Genomic DNA, 13,868 nt, shown 5'->3' with positions numbered 1-13,868 from the left:
GTGAAGTTGTCACTGTATTCATCTCTTCTTTTCCCAAGTTTGGTGAGCATCTTTATGAACATTACTTTGAACTCTTTATCAGGTAAATTACTTATCACTCTTTTATTAAGGGTGGTGTTTTTTTCCCCTTGTTCTTTCATTTGGAACATATCCCTTTGTTTCTCCATTTTTGCTTGACTCTTTGTGTTGGTTTCTATGCATTAGATTAAATAGCTACCTTTTTCAGTCTTGAAGAAATGGCCTTGTGTAGATAAACCTTATCATAAAACCCTGCGCTAGCTCTTGCTTGTCTCTGAAACATTTGCAATTGTCTAAGCAGCCCATTTTTTAATGGCTTCCAGCAGTTGTGTACCTAGACCAGTGTCCCTAAGGGGAGGATTTCAGTCAGCACTTAGATTTACAATGACTGGAATCCAGACCCTCAGGCAGCAACTTTAAAGTATGCAAATATTCACAGTTCTGTGGGACCTCAAGCATAACCTTGCTGGCCACCAAAGCCAGGCAATCTGAAGGTATCTCCTGGGCAGCAGTTGCAAAAACCAGGGCTCCAGTGTATAGGCTCCTTTCTGAGAGAGACCAGTGAGTTACAGTGACATGGGGGGAGAGTGTAAGACACCAGCCTATGTTCAGGAGGGCGCTTTGGTAGTCCTCTAGATGTGTGCCAAACCTGAAGTTTGTCCCTCAGGCTGAAGCTCCAGGACAAGCAAATAAACCTCTTTGACAGAAAGACTGGGGGTGTTTTCTGTCTGTGTGGTGCCCTGGGGGTGGTACCCTGCCAAAAACTATCTCAGGTATTACAGTCCCATGGGGCCCAGAATGCCAGCACCCCTGGCCTCCAGAGCCAGGTAATCAAGGGGTGTTCCCTGGGTGGCAGCCACAAAACCCAGGGCACCAGACGTGTGTACAAGCTCCCCTCCAGGAGATACTGGCACACTCTGGAGCACAGCTCAGGGAGAGCACAGAGATGGCGCCCCTGGGAAAGAGAAGAAGAAGAAAAAAATGAAGAAGAAAAAGATGGAGCCAGCCAGCTAGAGTGGAAGATAGCACCTGTGACCAGAACAAAGCTCAGGGATGTATGTTTATAGATGGTGTCTGCAGGAAAAAAAAAAGAGAGAAAAATAAAGAAAAAGAGAGAGAGAAAATTATGGCACCTGCTAGCTAAAGCAAGGCAGAGAGAGAGAGAGTATGAAGATATAGTCCCCTAGATCTGAGCTGAATTAGATGCCTTCCCCTCAGAACAACACATTAAGATAAGCAAATGAGCCTCATTCACACAAAACCTGAGTGCCTCTCAATTGGCTGCCTTGCACTGAGCCTTGGGGTGACTGAGTCCTAGCCCCCAAGCCCTTTCAGAGTCACTTCTAAGATGGTTCAAGTCTTGTGGATCTCACAGACATTGAGCCCCCTTGGTTTTCAAAGCTAGAAAACCTTTGGGGACTCATCTCTTGGCTGCTGGTCTTAAATGTTGGGATGTCCAATGTGGAGTTCAAGCCTTTCACTCCTCAGAGAGACGCTCCAAGGTTTGAGTTCCCTCCTGTGGAGGGTTGTAGTGCTGAGGATGGGGTTTGCAGTGAGATCGTCTCCCAGCCTCCCCTACCTGCCTCCATGTGGGCTCTCTCTCCTTGGCCAGGTGCACAGCTTTAGGTCCACACCAACAGGAGCCATGCCAAGAGATGTTGTGAGAGTTTAAGAAATTATATTACATTCTCCCACAGTGGGCTGAGACCAGTGTGTCAGTGTCAGCAGCGAGGGGGTGTTTATGTTTTCTTACATAGGGACTGGGTCAGGATAGCACCAGCCAACTGGGGGAGCTGCCTGAACAACAGGACATCCTTGGAAGATAGCAGGATACTGGTGGGCACAAGTCAGGCAGAGGGGAGCACCCGGGTTGGTTGGGGAGTGCATCATCTTCTACAGCTGCAGGTTGTTTGCTTCAAGCTATGGGGGGAAAAACTTATAATATATTTCTTTTTTTTTTAAATATATTTTATTGATTTTTTTTTTTTAGAGAGGAAAGGAGAGGGAGAGAGAGATAGAAACATCAATGATGAGAGAGAATCATTGATTGGCTGCCTCCTGCACGCCCCCTACTGGGGACCGAGCCTGCAACCCAGGCATGTGCCGTTGGCTGGAATCGAACCTGGGACCCTTCAGTTCACAGGCCAATGCTCTATCCATTGAGCCAAACCAGCTAGGGCTTATAATATATTTCAGAAAACATGTCCAAACAGGAGAGCCAGGGGTAGTACATCCTAAGACATAGGAGTAGCTTAGACAGCTTTTAGGTCTGTTTTTCAGAGGAGTTTGTTCCATATGCAGCTGCATATTTGGTGCCTGTGGGAAAAGGAGAACCCAGGATCCTCCTACTTTGCCACCTTGAACTAGAATCTCTTCCCCAGGACTCCTATTTCTGTATTTTCATGGCATGTGTTCTGATGGCTCAGCTTGTTCCTTCTCTCTTGGGTGTCCAGACATTTTTAGCTGGGCTACTATCCTTCTTTGCAGCTTCTTTGGGACTTATATTATACTAGTGGCCTGGTGCACAAAATTCGTGTATGGGTAGGGTCTCTAGGCCTGGCCAGTGATCAAGGCCGATCTGTAGAGAGACTGGCAGGGCAGTCAGGGCCCCTGCTAGCACCCGCCTTGGCCTGGTGTCGTCCATTTGCCAGCCCTGCCCCCTGCCACCACCAATCGCTGTCTGTGGGATGACTGGTGGGGTGATTTGGGCCCCCGCTCACACTCACCTTGGCCTGGCACCACCTGCTCGCTGGCCCTGCTCCCCACCGCTGATGCCATCTTTGGGGCTACTGGCAGGGCAATCAGGGCCCCCACTCACACCCGACTTGGCCTGGCATTGCCTGCTCACCTGCTCCACCACCCTGCTGTGGTCCCGCTCTCGTCAGGGCCCATTGGGGCCAGCAGCTGCCTCCACTGCTGCCTGCTGCCAGTGCCACGTCGCTGACGACCGCCATGTTCCACGCTGCCACCCAGTGGTCAGCACACATCAACTCCTGGCCAGTAGAACTCCTGCCTGTGGGGACAATTTGCATATTAGCCTTTTATTATATAGGATTGTTCATATAGCATAAAGGCAGTGGGAGTCATAGGTGCAAGAGGCACAGGGTCTCAGGATCTGGCCTGAGACAGACAGGCAGGGCACCAGGCCTGCAGGATTTCCCTGAATCTCCCACCCTAAATGGCAAGGCAGATGCAAATTAGGCTTTCATCTCTCTTGGTCTGTGGACACTTAAGGATGGGTGACCTAGCACACTTGTTGAAATTGAGGTGGGTGTTCCCCCAAGATATCCCAGGATTAAGTGCCCTCGCTTTCAAACAAGGGCTTACAAAGAGCTCTATAAGCCAAGCAAGCCCTATACCAGTTTTTACCAAAAGGACCCCACAGAGCCTAAATTTTCACCCACAGGCCAGGGCCCACAGGCTCCCTGGCTCAGGAGAGTCCAGTAGCTTCAAATTGGAAGTGGACGAGTGGAAGCTGTGTTGTGGTCACCACACTCCTAGGATCACTTACACATTTTACATGACAGAGCACTTCCATTGAATGTCACCTATTACTATCCGGGTAACCAGTGTTCAGAACTCCAGGTTTACAGAACATACTTTGGGAAATGCATATAAACAGACCCTGAGAGCATCCGTAATGCAAACTGATTTGTTTTGTAAAAAAATGTTTCATAATGTAAGCTTTGGTTATGATCAATGTTTTGTAAACAGTACTTTAGATAAACCAAGAACAAAAATCACTGAAAATAAAATAAAAGGAAAACAAATGTCTCTAACTTTGCATGATGTTATCCACAGAGTTGGAAAACAATTTCACTATTTGGTGAGAATTCAAATGAAGCCATACACAAACTTAATACTCAAAAGAGGGGAAAACTGTTCGCCAAGCTGAAAGAATGTTATTGAAGATTTCTTACATAAATGTTCCTTGACCTTTGAGTGAACCAACAGGTCTTAAAGTAGCATTAGCCAAAGCAAATCCCCATAGCAAATAAAGTTTATAGATGAATGCATCAGATTTTTTCCTTCTTCAGCCTAAAGAAGAATTACCATCAACCATCATCAGGCACATCAAGCTAACATTTTCAGCTTGTTTCTCAGAGACCTTTGGAAGTCTGTGATACAGAGTGAACATTGTTCCAGTTCTAAAAGGGAGACTGGTCAAGCCACTGATCGAAAAATAACTTAAGTGCTTATTAAGAGACTAGAGGCCCAGTGCATGATTGAATCATGCATGTGTAGGGTCCCCTACACGCTTTCACTTTCGATCACGGGGGAGCTGGGTGCCTGTCCGCTGGTGCACCAGGCCTTTCAAAAGCCTCCAGCGCGGCGGAGGCTTCTGAAAGGCCTGGTGCCTGAGTGTACAGGCACCCAGCTCCCACACTTTTGCTTTTGATCGCGGGGGAGCTGGGTGCCTGTCCGCTGGTGCACCAGGCCTTTCAGAAGCCTCTGCCCCACCAGAGGCTTCTGAAAGGCCTGGTGCCTGAGTGGACAGGCACCCAGCTCCCCCGCTTTTGATGGTCTGCGGTGGGACGTGAGCTCGCTGCCCCAGAGGCCCCTTCTGTGCCGCAGCACAGCCATGGCGCAGACGCTGAGCTCGAGCTGCCACTGGCGACGCGAGCTCAGTGTCCTGCCGGCCCAATCGGCCACCCTGGCCACCCCGAGTCCCGCCCCCCCGCGCCTCCTGGCCAATCGTGGGCATAGTGAAGTTACAGTCAATTTGCATATTTGTCTATTATTAGGTAGGATTACTACCTGAAACAACTTCTGCTCAAAATGTCCACTCCCCATATTCTATGACATTCTTATCATTCTAGGGTGGTAACTTTTAGGACTATTTTAAAATCTATTGTAGAAATAAAATGCTTCAAATAATGTTTTAGTTGAAAACTTTTTATAAATTGCATTATGTTAGATTTCTGTAATAAATAGGATTATGGTCTAGAAGAAGATGAATAACTGATTATTCTGGATTATACAGAGCTTTTTCATTACTGCTTTGCCCACATATTTAAAGGTATCTAGACTGTCTGAATGCTACTACTCCCTTGTTCTACACTAGTGTAGCATGAGGATGCAAGGTGCTTAAGCATCTAAAAGTCTGGTTTTTCATTGCTCATCATGAAAAGATATGATCCATTTTATTTTTCATCTATCTGAATTAAACAATGATGTTTATAGAAAAAACATTTAAAGTCATACCCATTAATTAGGCCCAACGTTCTCCACAAGTGTTAATGGACAATTTACTCACATATTGCCATTCAAGCAACTGGGTTCTAAAGACAAATGTTAAACTTCAAAAACAATTAAATAGTTCAACAATGTTGAGAGCATGGCAGAAAAGCTATAATCTTGTACATTTAAGGCTTTTACAAAAGGAAGGTAAACGTTGAGGTAGTACAGAATTATGATGGTGCCGGGAGACGGCGGCCAAAACCCACAGAACATACAGCACTGTCATTGCCACGGCTGTTGCTGAGGTAATGTTGGATTCTCTCCTCTGGGCTGCTTTTAGCACTTGCTAAGGTTGAATCTGATTCAAATACAGATACTCCAAATACAAAATACTTTCAGGAGACTTCCCCAAAGTAAATAATAGAAAGGAATGTCTTTAACATGATAGCTGCTCCTGTTTTCTTCTGATTTTAGTGGCTCCCAGAGGAGCAGAACTCAGCCAGTGGGCCTCTTCCTTCAGTGGCCTCCACGTACTGTCATCCCAATCCAGGCAACATGACCAAGCAGCTTCTGTCCCCTCCCCATTCCCTTCTCCCTACAGAGAAGTTGTATAATGTTATAATGTCATGAAGAAGGGCTTTGTAATCAGACATGAGCTCCAAACCTTACAATTTTTCAGACCTCTTCTAAGCCTCAATGTCCTTATTAGTAAAAAGGTTTCATAGTCCTACCTCTGAAAAGGGATACAGTTTGTAAAGGGCCAAGTATACTAGCTGTGTTGGGCCCGTGGCAGCTAAAAATACACAGCCTCTCTTCTTTCTTTTCTCCTGACCATGGAGACTTTCTTTTCTCCTGACCATGGAGGCATACAGAAAGAAGGTACTGGGACGAAACCCTGCACTTGCTTTTTCTGATGCATCAAGCCCTTCACCTTTCTATCATCTATTCTACAATTTAAGGATTAGAAGACAAGAATTTTCATATCAGACCTTTCCCATTCTCACAGCTTTATCCACTGCCCCTTCTTTACCCCAAAATGACCCATTTCTCCAACTGTCCACCCAAACAATCCATGCATCTTCAAGCTCTATGCAGACTGTTTTTTCCCACCTAGAAGGCTCTCAACTTTATTTCAAAGAAATCCTACTCAACTTTAGCACAAATATCACTTACTTGGTGAATCTGAAATACACCCCCAACAGCCTTCTGCGCTTCTCTCTCATCTGTACTCCCATCACACGTTGCATCTCAACTTCCTTAAGACATGGATCGCCTTGGAGCTTAGTATGAATTGCCATGTTTGTCTTTCCTAGGAGAATGTGAGTCTGTCTCTCCAGGTCAGAACCCATCCCTTATGCTAAACCAGGGGTTAGCCCAGTGTCTAGAACTTAGTATTCAACAAGGTGCTTGTCATTAAATGAATGGACACTCATCTTCCCAATTCTCCCATCAATCCCATTCTTTCCCGTTCACTCCAAATTTCACAATCTCCTGCAATGTTTACTACTCTGAAGACATGAAAGACAAAATATATACGTGTATCAAATCATCACATTGGACACCCTAAACTTACACGGTGTTATATGTCAAGTATACCTCCAAAAGCTGGGGGAAAAAATGAATATATAAATCACGAAAAATAGCCACTGATACTCTGCCTCAATTTGACTCCCCCCACCCCCAAAGTCAACTCTGAAACAAGGATTTTTAATGCAAGTAATTTTTTGGAAAGGTGATACCAAAACCACTGGAGGGAAAGTGGGGAAGTGAAAGAAGGAAGGAGAGCAGCCAATAAAGGTGAATTATCAAGCCAGTCTCACGCGGGGTGGCTGGAATGGATTCCTGTGGGAAAACAGTGCAAAAGAGAATGTTCTCACCCGAGGAGTAAAGGAGTTTACGAACTTATCCACCAACTCCAGAGAGTCACTGGTGAGGGCTGCTGTGCAGTGCCAGTTCCCTGGCCCTTCCACCTGCCACACATGCCTGGGCAGAGTAGCCCCCTGGCTTTAGAAAAAATATCAGGTTTGGCCAGTCTCACCTGAGGGATAGAGCAGGGCACCAATAACAGCACCCACCCCAGGCACTGACTCCCCACGGAAGCTGCGGTACAGCCCCCAAGGCAGCAAGGATCTGACTACAACCACTTTCAGTGACAAAGATGACATTGAAATAGCAAAACCTCCCTTCTGAGAGACAGCTAGCCAACACTGACAGAGTAAAAAGGGTTTTTACAACAGCTGCTCCTCATTTAGGTCTAGGGCAGTGGTTGGCAAACTCATTAGTCAACAGAGCCAAATATCAACAGTACAACGATCGAAATTTCTTTTGAGAGCCAAATTTTTTAAACTTAAACTTCTTTCTAACGCCACTTCTTCAAAATAGACTCGCCCAGGCCGTGGTATTTTGTGGAAGAGCCACACTCAAGGGGCCAAAGAGCCACATGTGGCTCGCGAGCCGCAGTTTGCCGACCACGGGTCTAGTGTAGTGGGTTGAAAAAGATACATAAATGGATCATCATCAGAAGAACGTTGCTTGCAGCCAGAGGTGACCCTGTTGCATTCTCGGGGCTCTCAAGGGAAGGATCTTCTCCTTTGATGACCCATTACGATATTTAGATGTCCTGGAGTTTGAACAATGAAAATAGCTTACATTTATTAGATATTCAGTGTCCATTAGGGTGCAAAGCTGAACTCATTTAATCCCCTCAAAAACCTCATAAGGTAATTACTGTTATTATTTGTATTTTCCATATGGGAAAACTGAGGGTCAGATAAGTTAAGGAATCTGCCCGAAGTTATAGACTGCTGGTGTGTGTTTGGACCTAGGACTCTAACCCAAGTCTCTTTGAATCCAGTATTTATATCCTTAACTTACATTCATTACATTCATTGTCCTGTATCCTTAACAAAGAGAAAGATCCAGTTAGTCAGTAGTTCTCATATAATTGTTCTTCAAATACCCTTTCTTTAAGCTAAATTATATCCATTTCTTTAGCCATCCCTCATGTATTGTTTTCTTGTTTTTACTCCTGTATGTATTTCTCTCCCAACCTCTTAATTCTCTATATTTTTTCAATAAAATATGTAAAACTGCTGTCTATACAGACTGCATCTAATTCCTGGCAAATCTATAAATCACAAAACTGTTGTTGAAAATTATCTATCCACCTTCATGCAAAATCTTGTATTAAAATAGCAAAATAAAAGCATCATGAAATTACTCCCAGCTTAAACAATACAGCGTGTGGAACAAAAGGCAATTTGAAGCAGAGAAAATTAATTACAATTCTCAGAATAACCAAATGATGGTAAAAGTATTCTCATAAAATAAGCTAACCAAGACAATTCATTCTTCAACCACTATATTCAAGGAAAATGATATCTTAAAGCTCATTTATGTTTGCAAATGTGTGGTGAGTTCTTCCAGCACAGGATCTTTCCCAGACTCCTTTCCTTACACTGGCACAGTTTCTGTTCATTTCGTTTTGCTTCTTTGCAACCAGATCTATGGCATATGACATACATCGTGTGTCAACTTTTCTTGAAGCTTAGCATTACTATCACTCTGTGGGTCTTAAAATCAGCAGTTTCCAAACATGTAACTATACTAATCAAAATCATTAGTTTTTAATATTCTATTTTTAACTATCTGCATTATAACTAGAATAGAAGAGGGTTAATGAGGAGAGGCACAAGGGTAGGGTATTATTGGCTACTAGAGGCCTGATGCAAGAAAATTCGTGCAAGCCCTAGCCAGTTTGGCTCAGTGGATAGAGCGTCGGCCTGTGGACTGAAGAGCCCCAGGTTTGATTCCGGTCAGGGGCATGTGCCTTGGTTGCAGGTACATACCCAGTGGGAGGTGTGCAGGAGGCAGCTGATGGATGTTTCTCTCTCATCGATGTTTTTAACTCTCTGTCCCTCTCCCTTCCTCTCTGTAAAAAATCAATAAAATATTTTTTTAAAAAAAGAAAAGAAAAGAAAATTCGTGCAAGAGTAGGCCTTCCCTCCTCCGGCCACCGGCAGGCACCCGGGACCTGGGCTGGCTTCCCTCCAGCCCCAGCTTCATCAAGAAGGACGTCCAGAAGGATGTCTGGAAGATGTCTGGTTAGCATATTACCCTTTTATTATTATAGATGGTACTTAGCACTTATTCTTACATGGCCCTGAAGAATGTAAGAGATGCAGCTATTTGCCCCCTTAACACCTGAGTGAATCTTGGTACACATGTTGGCTTTCTCAGTGGACCCCTCCAGATCCACTCTTCTCCTTTCATCTCTGTGTCCTTAGCACTGACCTGTATAGACTCTATTAATGTGTCTATGTGAGGTACAGTGTAAGGAATATAGTCAATAATATTGTAATAACTATATTACATCTGGCATCCATCTGGCAACCATCAGCTGCTCTCTGCATCTATGAGTCTATTTCTATAAGTCAGGGGGTTTTTTTTGTGTTTATTTTTAAATATATGTTTTTATTGATTTTTAAAGAGAGAGGAATGGAGAAGGAGGTGCTTGCAGCGATTACTGCGAAATACTGAGACCCAGGGGCCTTTTGGGGCAGGGCTGACGAGAAGCCATTGCTGTTTCCTCTGCCTTGAGATCCCACCGCACAAAGCCATTGCTGTTTGCTCTGCCCTGAGACTCCGCCCCATCCAAGCTGAGCGCAGAGACTTTTGCATATGAATGGCCTGGTCCTTTGAATTCTAATCTTACCTAACAAACTGCAGCCAAGTCAGTGAGACCCAGAGCATCCAGGGGAAGGCCCAAGGCCCTGCAGCAGCTTGCATTGCTTCACAGCTGGGCCTCATCTGGTCACCTCCAAACCCCAAACAAGGAAGAGGGGTCTGCAGATCTCTCCATAGCTCCTTCTGGGTGGCCTCAGGCAGAGGCTAAATTAGCACCTCCTTGGAGATCCAAGAGCCAGTGTACCCAGGGGTCAGAGGGGGACCATCCAGATTACAACTCCTCAGTTCCATAAGGGACACACTCAGGGGACAGACTCGGTGAGCGCCAAAGCCCCACTGAAGCAAGTCTTGTCTCATAGGGGTGTCTCCAGCACAGAGGTTCTCCCAGAGTAGACACAGCTCATCCTCACAGCCAATTGGCCTGGAGGTCAATTCCTCCCAGTGATACCAACAACAATCAATTCCTCCCAATGATATCAACTACAACAAGATTGTGCACACAGCCCACAAAGGGGTGCACCAAGAGTGTCCACCTTAGGTAACTGGGGAGGCCGAGCCACTGGGCCCTATAGGACACCTAGCACACAAAGCCACTCTATCAACTCAGGGAAGCAGCCAAAATGCAGAGATAAAGAAACAGGTCACAAATGAAAGAAATGGAAGAAAGCAAACAACTGGATATAGAGTTCAAAACCACGGTTATAAGGTTTTTCAAGAATTTTCTAGAAAAGGCCAATAAATTTAGTGAGACCCTTGAGAATATGAAAAAGGACCAACTAGAAGTTAAGCATACACTGACTGAAATAAAAAATAATATACAGAGATCTAACAGCAGACTAGAGGATCGCAAGAATCACGTCAAAGATTTGAAATACAAAGAAGAAAAAACACCCAACCAGAAAAGCAAAAAGAAAAAAAAATCCAAAAATATGAAGATAGTGTAAGGAGCCTCTGGGACAACTTCAAGTGTACCAACATCAGAATTATGGGGATACCAGAAGAAGAGAAAGAGCAAGATACTGAAAACCTATTTGAAGAAATAATGACAGAAAACTTCCCCCACCTGGTGAAAGAAATAGACTTACAAGTTCAGGAAGCTCACAGAACCCCAAACAAAAGGAATCCAAAGAGGACCACACCAAGACACATCATAATTAAAATGCCAACAGCAAAAGACAAAGAGAGAATATTAAAAGCAGCAAGAGAAAAACAGTTAGTTATCTGCAAGGGAGCACCCATACAATTGTCAGCTGATTTCTCAACAGAAACTATGCAGGCCAAAACAGAGTGGCAAGAAATATTCAAAGTGATGAATAGCAAGAACCTACAACCAAGATTACTCTACCTAGCAAAGCTATCATTCAGAATTGAAGGGCAGATAAAGAGCTTCACAGATAAGAAAAAGCTAAAGGAGTTCATCACCACCAAACCAGTATTATATGAAATGCTGAAAGGTATTCTTTAAGAAAAGGAAGAAGAAGAAAAAGGTAAAGATAAAAATTATGAACAACAAATACATATCTATCAACACGTGAATCTAAAAATCAAGTGAATAAAAAATCTGATGAACAGAATAAACTGGTGAATATAATCGAATCAGGGGCATAGAAAGGGAATGAACTGACAATTCTCGGGGGGAAAGGGGTGTGGGGGTGCGGGAAGAGAATGGACAAAAATCATACACCTATGGATGAGGACAGTGGTGGGGGAGGGGTAAGGGCAGAGGGTGAGGTGGGAACTGGGTGGAGGGAAGCTATGGGGGGAAAGAGAGGAACAATTGTAATAATCTTAACAATAAAGATTTATTTTAAAAATTTACATATTAACTTTATGTTTTATATAATAAAAATATCCATGATAATAATAAAAGGAGATTTCAACAATAACATCTTCAACAACAATAATAACATCTAACATTTATTGAGTCTTTAGTATTGCCAGGAATTGAGCTAAATGCTTGACGAGCATCATTTCATTCAAGCTTCACAGTAACATATGAGGTACTATTCTTATCCTAATTTTTCAGATAATGACACTGAAACTCAAAAAGGTCAGATAACTTGGCCATGGTCAAATCCAGTAAAAAGCAAAGCTTGTCCATCTCTAGCTAACCAGGTGGTTAACCTTTCTGTTCAATTGCTATACATAAAGCTTTGGTGGGTTTGCTAAACTTTATTTAGTTTCTCTGATGCCAGGCAAGTCAAGCACTCACAAAACTGAGTACCTCAGCCAAAAGCTGAGAGCCAGACCATGGTCCTAGAAAAGCCAGACAGCATGTTAACCAGTTGGTAGATGCAGACAATGTTACCACCTAGTTGTTCTTTAATCTTAAATACTAGAGGCCCGGTGCACGAAATTCATGCACTTGGGGTGGGGGGGCCCCTCAGCCCGGCCTGCGACCTCTCGCAGTCTAGGAGCCCTTGGGGGATGTCCGACTGCCTGGTTCGGGGCTTCTGGCTGAGCGGTGCTCCCCCTGTGGGAGTGCACTGACCACCAGGGGGCAGCTTCTGCATTGAGCATCTGCCCCCTGGTAGTCAGTGTGCATCATAGCAACCAGTCATCCCACTGTTTGGTTGATTTACATATTAACCTTTTATTATATAGGATATGAGCCTTTAAAATATTGAGAATTATATCCCCAAATTAGAAAATCTATTAAAATTATCTCTTAGTAAATATTATTTTTCTTTAATAGATTTAGTGAATCATTAAAATATAGAATATCTATAAATAGATTCATCAATTTTAGACACAAAAGTATGTCTATTAAGATATACAGGGTGGGGAGAAACCAAGATGGCGGCATAGGTGAAACACCTAACCTGCAGCCGGGCACAACAATTTCAAAGGCACAACCAGAGGTCAGAACGGACATCGTCCAGAACCACAGGAGAGCTGGCGGACTGAAATGCCCACAGCTGGGGGGAAGGAGAAGGCCACGGGGACAATCGGGGGAGCCGTAAAAGCCTGAGGTATGGAGAAACTGGCGGAGACACGAGCACGCGCGCCTGCGGGGAGGATGGAGCCGGAGAGGAAGGGGCGGCTGACTGCCTGGCCGGCGTTCACTGGCAGGAAGGAGATAAAGGCTCCGGAGTGCGCTAAGCGCCGGCTCCGACTGCACTGAGCGCCAGTTCCGGGCGAAACCCTGGGAAGCCAGGCGCAGGCTGGGGGAATAAATCTGGGCTGTGGGGCGCAGGCACAGAGGAGCGGGGGAAGGCAGAGCTCCAGAGGCGCGCACGGGAAGGGGCGCAAAGGACGGACTGTTGCCTGAGCCACTGAACTGCCCTAGCGGGAAGGAGACATAAGCTCAGGACCGTGCTGAACCCCAGTTCCGACTGCACTGAACCCCAGTTCCGGGCGAAACCCTGGGAAGCCAGGCGCACGCTGGGGGAATGAATTTGGGCTGTGGTGGCGGAGGCACAGAGAAGCGGCGGCTCCAGACGCGCGCACTGGAAGGTGCGCAGAGGACGGACTTTTGCCTGCGCCACTGGGTGGCCCTGCTGGGAAGGAGACAGGGACGCCAGACTGCGCTGAGACCCAGTTCCAACTGCACTGAAACCCAGTTCCAGGCGAGAATCTGGGAGTCCAGATTCATTAGGGGAGGGACTGGACTGTTTGGCAGTGGGCGAAACTCCAGGGCGCGTTTCTCTCAGAGGTGTTTGCAAGGAATACAGAGGGACACAGACACAGGAGCCTCATAGGGCGGGGCTGACAGGAAGCCAAGGTTGTAGGCTCCACCCTGTAGCTCCGCCCCAGCCAAGCTGAGCAGAAGCTTTTTCCTGCTGAGTGCCTCAGGTAGTGGCTGACCCACACTGCATTGGAGACCCAGAAACGAGGGCATCTAGTGGTTGGTGGGAGATGACACCAGATTTCAATCACTTGCATAAGGGAGGCATTCTAGAGGCAGACTCAGTGAGCGCCAAGGCATTGCTGCATCAAGACCCGGCCCACAAACATGTCTCCTGCACAGCAACTCTTTCTAT

The 13,868-nt window shown here is 45.4% G+C and overlaps 1 protein-coding gene across 1 annotated transcript in view; it reads right to left on the bottom strand.

The window, feature by feature from the left end:
* Positions 1-2,972: 2,972 nt before the first annotated feature.
* LOC103300583 (cytochrome c oxidase assembly protein COX18, mitochondrial) overlaps positions 2,973-13,868 on the bottom strand; it is a 102,810-nt gene continuing 91,914 nt past the window's right edge. The window contains exon 6 of the mRNA XM_054728462.1: positions 2,973-3,031. Within this exon, the coding sequence (XP_054584437.1) occupies positions 3,005-3,031 (27 nt within the window). The 3' untranslated portion in view covers positions 2,973-3,004. The remainder of the gene's footprint in view (positions 3,032-13,868) is intronic.

Source organism: Eptesicus fuscus, chromosome 2 (assembly GCF_027574615.1).
Source record: "Eptesicus fuscus isolate TK198812 chromosome 2, DD_ASM_mEF_20220401, whole genome shotgun sequence".
NCBI classification, from domain to species: Eukaryota; Metazoa; Chordata; class Mammalia; order Chiroptera; family Vespertilionidae; genus Eptesicus; species Eptesicus fuscus.
Note: the sequence above shows the minus strand (reverse complement) of the source record. Positions and strands in the feature narration are given on the sequence as shown.